This window comes from Pseudopodoces humilis, chromosome 9, assembly GCF_049639895.1.
Source record: "Pseudopodoces humilis isolate 2021_Gansu_Grassland_sample_001 chromosome 9, ASM4963989v1, whole genome shotgun sequence".
In the NCBI taxonomy this organism is placed as follows: Eukaryota; Metazoa; Chordata; class Aves; order Passeriformes; family Paridae; genus Pseudopodoces; species Pseudopodoces humilis.
In genome coordinates, this window is record NC_142208.1 from 35,487,556 (window position 1) to 35,497,060 (window position 9,505).

Here is a 9,505-nt window from a genome sequence, read left to right on the forward strand (position 1 = left end):
GTCCTGCTGTGCCATTCTCTGGCCCCAAACAGGGAGCCCCAGCACACAACTCCAGTACAAGATAATCCAATTTGGGAGGCCAAAACCGGAGTGCTTGTAAATGGAGATGTGCTTCAAACACGTGCTTAGGAAATACAGAGGGTCAGAGGCCCTGGGTCGAGTATTTAATGAGAAAATAGAACCCAAACTTAACAGAGAGCAGCCCTATTTGACTCCTAACCTGTAAACTGGAATTACCTGGCAGAGTTACCCTCCGTGTGTGGGGGTGCCAATGGCACTGTCTCCGTTCTGTCAAGGGTCAGGACATTAACCCTACACTGTGCACCTGATTTTCTGTGAGCCTGAGGGAATTGCAGGCTGTCAGGAGCAGATCTCTTCCCAAGGGAAAGTTTCTTGGGAAATCTCACACTCAAAGAGAACATTTATAAATCATCTTGCTTTCTCAAAACAGTTCTGTGTAACTGTAGTGTGTTTTTCTCTTGTGCCACCAATGGGACAAGAGGTGACGTTCCCTTACCCAATCCTGTTAACCCTGTAGTGCAGGACCCTATAAAAGCTGACAAGTTCAAAGAATAAAAACCCCTTTTCCTAAGAACTCGTGGTGAGTGCTGTGAACTCACACTGATACGTGGTGTCCAGCAGTGACACTACACTAGGAGGGTTCATTTGGCATTAGGAGAAAGAAAAGACGTGAATGAGAAAAACCAAAATGTTTTTTGTCCATCTCTCCTTGGGATGTCCCACACCACACCCTTGTGTCCCTAAGCAGGAGCCACACAGAACCAGGTGAGCTTTAGGGTCCGTTCCAACCCCGAGCACTGCAGAATTCCATGAAAACCTTCCCTAACAGAGGCATAACAACACCCCCTTGGCCAGGCAGCGCTGCTGGTGATGCTCCTGGGATCCACGAGTGCCAGACCACCCCTCCACAGCTCCAAATGACACCAGCAGTGTCCTGAGCCAAGGGCTCAGCTTCCACCCCAGGGGTGCCAGCAGGGCCCGTCCAGCAGGCTCTGAGCTCCCAGGGGTGTGCAGAGCACCCAGCTGGCACAGGGCTCCTGCCAGGCAGCCCAGGGCACGGCAGCAGCAACCCTCCTCTCCAGAAATTCCAGCTGATTTCCTCTCCAGAAATGCCAGCTGATTGATTCCCTCTCCAGAAATTCCAGCTGATTTCCTCTCCAGAAATGCCAGCTGATTCCCTCTCCAGAAATTCCAGCTGATTGATTCCCTCTCCAGAAATGCCAGCTGATTTCCTCTCCAGAAATGCCAGCTGATTGATTCCCTCTCCAGAAATGCCAGCTGATTTCCTCTCCAGAAATGCCAGCTGATTGATTCCCTCTCCAGAAATTCCAGCTGATTTCCTCTCCAGAAATGCCAGCTGATTTCCTCTCCAGAAATTCCAGATGATTTTCTCTCCAGAAATTCCAGCTGATTTCCTCTCCAGAAATGCCAGCTGATTTCCTCTCCAGAAATTCCAGCTGATTTCCTCTCCAGAAATTCCAGCTGATTTCCTCTCCAGAAATGCCAGCTGATTGATTCCCTCTCCAGAAATTCCAGCTGATTTCCTCTCCAGAAATTCCAGCTGATTTCCTCTCCAGAAATTCCAGCTGATTTCCTCTCCAGAAATGCCAGCTGATTGATTCCCTCTCCAGAAATGCCAGCTGATTGATTCCCTCTCCAGAAATTCCAGCTGATTTCCTCTCCACAACTGCCAGAGCTCTCTTTGCAGAAACATCCAAACGCTGCCCTCCTCCCCAAAATGCTGAATGAGCCAGGAGTCACTGCTGGGGGCAGAGGCCACCCTGCTCCTTCCAAACACACGGCACAGAGCACATCAATCCATGGTTTGCACTCGGTGAGAGAATAATAACTGCTGCTCCTCACAGCAAATAACACCTCGGAGTAGCTGGAGCTGCAGCTGTTAAATTATGCACATTACCCTTCGCCAGGCTCCATGCTCACTCCTTTATCTGAGGAACGCTGCAGCTCCATTGAGAAAACAATTATATCATTACTGATAACTGGGGAAGGCAGAGCTGCCGTTGGAGCAGCTCCCGAAATGAATCCCGCGCAGAAACCTGATTAACTTCCCCTTTATCCCACTTAACTGAGCAATTTGCTCCCAGGATTTTTATTACTCTTCACATTAAGTGCAGATATTCCATAGGAAATCCTTCAGAACACCTGGAGAAGCAGCCTGGGACGTGATGGACCGGCACCAACCACAGCAACATCTCAAGAAGGATGGGAAGGAATTCTTGACTGGCCCTGGCACAGGTGCCCAGAGCAGCCCCTGGATCCCTGGCAGTGCCCAAGGCCAGGCTGGACATTGGGGCTGGAGCAGCTGGGACAGGGGAAGGTGTCCCTGCCATGGCTGGGGTGGGATGGGGGGGATTTGAGGCACATCCCAGCCCAAACCAGGCCGGGATTCTGTGATCCCATCATTTCCAGAGGTGCCTGGGGGGATTTGAGCTCCTCCCTGCACTTCTCCCACCCCGAGGGAGCTCAGCTGGAGCCAGCACTGAAGCTGCTGCTGGAGGAGGAGCAGGGTCCAGCTGCAGGGCTCCTGAGCAAGCAGCCATGGACACGTGCACTGTCCAGGGGGAGGAAAACCCTTCCCCTCCCGGCTCCCTGCAGCCCACAGAGGTGGCACCAGGCTGGCAGTGTCCCTGCTCTGCCTGGCACTGCCCCTCAGCTGCTCCCAGGAACGCTCTTGCCTTGTCTCTGCCATTCTGCATGTGATAAAATACACTTGTGCACGTATAAAATACTGAAATATTTTAAAATATTGAAGTCTTTTAAAGGTGCAGAAACAGCAGGGGCTGTGGCTCCCCTGCCCAGACCCCTCCTGCAGCACACCCATCCTGCCATTCCCCTGGCACACAGCTGCTTTTATGTGTAATAAATACCAATAAATCCTCTAACAAACAGAAATGAATTAATCCCAGGGCTTCCCCACAGCAGTGACTCCTCCAGCTGAGCCCGGGCAGCGCTGGCAGGAGGAGAGGACGGCAGAGCCACAGCCCCAAACACAGCCCCAGGAGAGCCAGCGTGTGCCAGGGCATTCCCTGCTGATGGATCAGGCTGGCACAGGAGCCAGCATCTCCTGCAGCAGCCAAACCTCAGCGCTGGTGGCAAACACAGCGTGCTGGGCTGCACAGCTCTGCAGCTCCAACTGCTCCTGGGGACAGCCCACGGACAGGGCAGCTCTGCTCCCACCCTGGGGACAGCACCTTCGCTCTGAGGAAGGCAGGAACAGCTGGCAGCAAACCAGGAATTCTCATTCCCAGTTTAAGGGTGTATTTAGGGGCTGAAGTATCAGTGGCACTTTTCTCCTCAATGTTCTGGATAGAGTTGCTCTTTTAATTTACTCCTGCAGCGACAAAACAGAGATTCAGCCTTACTGGAAAGCACAGACTGCTCTTGTCCGAGGATAAATGTTCTTTTCCAGGTATAAATCTTAGTTACCTAAAGCATCACAGAATATTTACACAGTTAATATTTATATTTATAGCTTTTAGTTCTTCTGTTGAGTTATGCAGATTAACGGAATTTATTTCACAAATGACTGAGCCTTCGTGAGATGATGGATCCACTGCTCCTCTCTGCTGCTGGCTGTCTGCACACACCCCACCAAACTCTGGAAATGAGCAGCCAGCAGAATCCTACACGGGCAGCGCCATGGAATCATTCAGTGTGGAATGGATGGAATCAGTGAATCACAGAATCAATGTCAGCGATTTCTCGTTTGGAAAACAAACCCAGTGGGTGGGGAGAGGTCGGTCCTTCCTTGCAGAGGTCACCAAGCAGCTACAGAACAGCCTGGCACCATCTGCTGCAACCACACACGGCCTTCTCCTCCTCTCAGAGACACTGAGCTGCACTTGGCCACCAAGGTTCTGCTCAAGCAGAGATTTGCAGCTGAATGGAAGCCAACCCTCGCTTCAGAGAGCAGCTTTGCCTCTCTGGGGGATGCATTAAAGGAAAACCACCAAGAAACAGGCAAGTGCTTAATTATTGATGAACTTATTTCCTGACCTGGGATGAGCTGAGGGGCCAGGACGAGCGTGGGCAGCGGTCTGGAGGCAGCAGCTGGCCTGGCCACAGCCATGGCCACTTGATTGCTCAGCAGCAGAGGCTTCTCAGCCCCCTGGAACAGCCTGGACTCCTCAGGCTGCATCCAGGCCGAATCCAGGGCAAAGGCATTGTTCAGGTAGATCTGTCCAACAGAAAGAAAGAAGAATGTTACAGTCTGAAATCCAGAATTCAGAAACACAGGTGAGAACGAAGCATCTTTAGCTCAGTATTTGAGCTGGGGACAAACTTCCCGAAGCAGGAGGGTTTCTGCTCCCTCCGCGCTGAGCCTGAAGTGAAGTGACCACTTGAAATGAATTGGCTGTGACACGACTCAGAGCTGCTGTGGCAGCACAGGGGACAAGGGACCCCTGAGGGCAGCGCTGACACAGCCACTCCTGTCACCCCAGGGCACCGCGGCCACCGCCGGGACGGACACGGGGATGGACAGGGACAGACAGGGGGACAGACAGGGACAGACAGGGGGACACAACAGGGACAGACAGGGGGACAAAACAGGGACAGACAGGGGGACAAAACAAGGACAGGAGGACAGCGGCCGGACACAGTGAGGGACAGGGGGACAGCAGCACAAAACAGGGGGACAGGGGCACAAAAGCAGCTGAGGGACAGAGGGACAGCAGAACAAAGGCAGGTGTTGAGCACTCAGCTGGCAAAGGGCCAGATGTGGGGAACAGAGGTGGGATGGGGACCCCGAGGGCCACCCTGGCACCAGCCACGGTGACACCGCTCTGCCAGCACTGCACTGTGGCACTCCTTTGGGACAAACAGTGGGAAAACCAGGGAGAAGGGGGAGAGGGAGAACCCACATAATCACATCTCGTAGGAAAATCAGTTCTACTCAAAGTAATAAATATTAAAGACATTTTATTCCTATTAAAACTTGGGAACAGTGAAGCTGTAACCGCTCCTCCGTCACCTGCCCCTTCCTCCGCAGGGTTTTCCTGACAAACACCGACCTCCCACACCCCGAAACCCACAACACTCTTCAGCTTTATGTTCTCCACGTCCTCCAGCCTCCAACCCCTTCAGGCAGGCTGGCACTCACTTTGCAGCTGGGCAGCCTTTTGTCCATCCAGCCCTTCCCGTGCGGCGGCACCGTGGCTGCGAACACGGGCGGCAGCACCGGCACCAACTCCACGCTGGAAGAAGGGGAGAATCCTACCACCGGCGAATGAGCTCCAAATATCCACTTCGGGGGGAGAAAAAAACCCAAAACAAACAAACAAACAAACACAAGAAGAGGAGTTAAGGAAAGGATTTTACCGATACTTTCTATAATTTCCTAATTACGTGAGAGATGAGCACGGGACATGGCAGGAACCCTCCAGCCCGACGAGGGTTTGTGTTTCCTCGGGCACGGCAAAGCTCGGGGAGCCTCAGAGCCGGGAGCAGCCCCGGCGAGCGCTTCTCGCTCGCAGCGAGCCTTGAGCGCAGCAGCGGGAGCTGCCTTCAAATGCGGCTGCACAACCAAACGAAGCGGCAGAAACGGATTTTTTCTCCACGTAAATTCGCCTGGCGAGTGGGTTCCCACAGCAAAACCACCTCTGCAGGTTCGTCGAGAAGGTCTCCCGCTGGGGAATAATTGATGTTCCCGTTTCATTAGAGCAGCACCGACTGTTTTCTCCCGAACCGCAAGAGACGCTCGAGCTCGAAAAGGCTGGAAATCATCACACGGAACCGAGCGGGCGCCACAGCGCTCACAGCTCGCGTTTATTTTTACTTCTGTCTACCAAAAAAACGTAAAGCCGAGGCAAAACTGCGCGCAGGGCTCCGAGCCCTCGGCGCTGAGGGGCGAGCGCCCGGCTGGAGGCGCCGCGACTGCGAGCAGCCCCGCGGCAGCAATTAATAATTGAAATATTCATCGGGGAAAGCACTGGCGCGACACGCTGGTTCCAGTGACACGGCTCAAAACTTTCGTCTTTATAAATATTCACAGAACGCTCAGCGGCGATGCTGCCCCGGCTGCCGGAGCGCGCCTGGAGCATCGCTCCCGTTGCGGCTGCATCTGCGGAAAGCTCATCCCGTAGCCGGAGGGGGAGCCCAGCCCCCCCGAAGGGACCCCCAGACCCTCTGGAAGCCCCTCTCCTCCTCTCCTCCCGGAGAAATCCAGAGCTGCTGGAAGCGCCGCGCTCCCACACGCGCGGGGCCGCGACCGGGAACCGAGCCCGAGGGGCGCAGAGCATCGGGAAGGGGAGATGGAGAGCCCGGGGAAGGGGGGATGGAGAGCCCGGGGAAGGGGGGATGGAGAGCCCGGGGAAGGGGGGATGGAGAGCCCGGGGAAGGGGGGATGGAGAGCTTGGGAAAGGGAGAGATGCAGCCCCCCGAGGGAGGGAGATGTAAAACCCAGGAAGGGGGACGCAGATCCTGGGGAAGAGGAGATGCAGAGCTTGGGAAGGGGGTGGTGCAGGGCCCAGGGAAGGCAGATGTAGAACCCGGGAAGGGGGGATGCAGAGCTCGGAAAAGGAGGATGCAGAGCCCGGGGAGCCCCCGCCGCCCCGCGGGGGCTGTCCCTCCGCCGCCCCCATCCCGCGGGCGGGGGTCTCGCTGCCGGGGCTGGCACCGGGCAGCGGCTCCGGCAAAGTTGTGTCCCCGCGGCGGCTCCGCCCTTACCTGGCCGTGCAGGAGCGGCTCGGCGGCCGCGGGCAGCAGCGGCAGCAGCGGGGGCTCGGCGGGGCCGGCCCAGCCCGGCCCGGGCCGCACCAGCGCGGGGGGCGGCAGCAGCAGCGGCGGAGGAGGAGGAGGAGGAGGAGGATGAGGGGGAGCCCCGGCGGAGGCAGCGCCCACCCGGAGCAGCCCCGCGGCCGCGGGCAGCACCCAGGCCCAGGGCGGAGCGGGGGGCTCGGCGGGCGGCGGCCACAGCAGCGGCGGCGGGCGCGGGGCGGCGGCCGGGGGCATCCTGCATGGCCCGGGCCGGGAGCGCCCAGCTCCGCTCGCCTCCGCCGCCCGGCGCAACTCCGAGCCCGCCGCACCCCGGGCAGGCTCCGCCCGGCGCGGGGAGAGCGGGGCGGGGGCGCGGCGGGGCCGCCCCGGGGAGGGGGAGGGATGCGGGAGGGATGCGGGAGGGATGCGGGAGGGATGCGGGAGGGACGGACGGACAGAGGGAGGGAGGGGGAGCCGGTGCAGCCCCCGGTGCAGCCCCCGGTCCGGTGCGGGAGATTTTCGGATCATCGGGTGGGATTTTCGGCGTCACCCCGGGGCCGCAGGTGCGGGAGGCAGCCCCCGCCCGCGGGGGGATGGCAGAGCCGGCCGGGCTGAGCCGGCGCCCCCGAGTGCCGTGAGCCCCCCGCACCACTGAAATCCCCCAGAGCCCCCAACACCCCCGATCCACAGGGGCCCCCAACCTCCTCGCTATCCCCAGAAAGCCTCAGCCCCCCAAACCTTCCCGAGCCCCCCAATCTCCCCCTTCCCCAGGCCGTGCGAGTGGCACGGCATCAGAGGAGCAGCGAGCTCAGGTATCCCACGGCTGCCCTCGGCCGAGACCCTTCCGTCAGCAGAGAAAATAAACTGGATTTAAACTGCCAGAAAAACAGGGTTTGGGGGGATATTGGCAGGAAATTCTTCCCTCTGAGCAGGGGGACTGGGCGCCCAGAGCAGCCCCTGGATCCCTGGCAGTGCCCAAGGCCAGGCTGGACATTGGGGCTGGAGCAGCTGGGACAGGGGAAGGTGTCCCTACCCATGGTTGGGGTGGGATGGGTGGGATTTGGGGTCCCTCCCAACCCAAATCTGTCTGGGATCCTATGAATTTCCTGGCAGACAAGAGGAGAAGAGCCTGGTGTCGCTGCTGCTGCCCAAGAGCAGCTCCCTTGTCCAGCCCAGCCCAGCCCAGGTGATTCTGGGCTGAGCCACCTGCAGAGCCATCAAAGTTCCCTCACATCCCATGGGTTTGTCCCTCACACCCCGTGGGTTTGTCCCTCACATCCCGTGGGTTTGTCCCTCACAATGTGTGGGTTTGTCCCTCACATCCCTTCGGTTCGTCCCTCAGCCCCGTGGGTTTGTCCCTCATACCCCATGGGTTTGTCCCTCACATCTCATGGGATTGTCCCTCACAATCTGTGGGTTTGTCCCTCACATCCCTTGGGTTTGTCCCTCAGCCCCATGGGTTTGTCCCTCAGCCCCATGGGTTTGTCCCTCAGCCCCATGGGTTTGTTTCTCCCCCCATCTCCCTGCTGTGAAATGAAGGAGCTGAGCAAGCCTCTGCTGACGGCATCACAGCTTCCAGCAGCTCCAGCAAAAAAATTAAAGGAATGAATAACGGCAAAATGGGCCAGGCCTGAATTCACAGAGCACACAAATGTTTCAGCTTCACAGTTTAAAATCGTTGCAGGGGAGTTCGATTCCCATGGCAGCCAATAACCTTAGTAAAGGTAATTCCCAAGAAGTTTTGGAACCAAATGATGATGATCTGTGGCTAAACACGAGATCAGGGAAATACATTGTTTATAATTACCCTGAGAAACACTGGGAAATGGAGATGGGAGTAATGCACAAAGTGACAGAAATCAGATGAACAGAGGATCACTGCTAAATGTTTTAGTGTGTGGCTGTTTGTAAAACTCCAAACCACATCCTGGTAATTGGGACTGAGCGGAGGAACAGAAACACAATGACAAAATCAACGGCAAAAAAAGCAACAATCAGGAAAAGGGCTGTTTCCTATGAAATGCAGAGTGCTCGAGGAGCTGGGTTTGAAAGCAATGGTGGGAAAAGGGCACCTGAGGCAGTTCATCAGTGTCACCTCTGCTGCACACCTTGGCCCTTGAATACTGCAGAGAGCTCTTTGGGCAGCCAAAAAGCCAATTTAGCACGGAAATAAAAGGTTTAGACCCATCATCTTCATTTTTAAGTCTGAAAAATGAGTCTGAGCACTCTGAAGAGACATCACTTTTGTTAATATCTACATTATGGATTTCTCTCCCTGAGGACATTCTTAACCACTTTTCCTCACGCCAGGGCTGTCTGGTGAGACAATCTCGGGTAATGACCAAACTCTCTGGTGTTCCTGCACGGAATGATTCAAGGCAGGGGTGCTGCAGCCATCCACAGGGATCACTGGGTTTGGGACGGTGACCTCAGGGAGCCCAGACCCCTCACCTCGCTCCAAAGGCATCCCGTGCAATGTCCTGAGTGCAGCTGGCACCTTTGAGCCTCTGGAGGTGCCAACAATGCCCAGAATCCCGGCACAACTCCATGCTCAGCCAATTCCCAGGGAATAAATCCGTGTCTGTCTGCGTGCTCCGAGCTCAGAGTCCTGGGGCAGCAGCAGGGACCGGGAATCTCCTCCACTGGTGCTGCTGGGAAGAGGAAGGATGACCACATCCAGATTCCCCCCGGAGGCAGCAGCCCATCCCATCCCATCCCATCCCATCCCATGGATCCCATCCCATCCCATCCCATCCCATCCCATCCC

The 9,505-nt window shown here is 56.7% G+C and overlaps 1 protein-coding gene across 1 annotated transcript in view; it reads right to left on the minus strand.

Annotated features, from left to right (window-relative positions):
* Positions 1-6,993, minus strand: part of TCERG1L (transcription elongation regulator 1 like) — a 46,404-nt gene extending 39,411 nt beyond the window's left edge. Inside the window, exons 1-3 of the mRNA XM_005528849.3 lie at positions 6,709-6,993; positions 5,144-5,287; positions 4,039-4,219 (exon numbers count right to left, since the gene is read on the minus strand). Of these exons, the coding sequence (XP_005528906.2) occupies positions 4,039-4,219; positions 5,144-5,287; positions 6,709-6,993 (610 nt within the window). The remainder of the gene's footprint in view (positions 1-4,038; positions 4,220-5,143; positions 5,288-6,708) is intronic.
* Between the last annotated feature and the right edge of the window lie 2,512 nt (positions 6,994-9,505).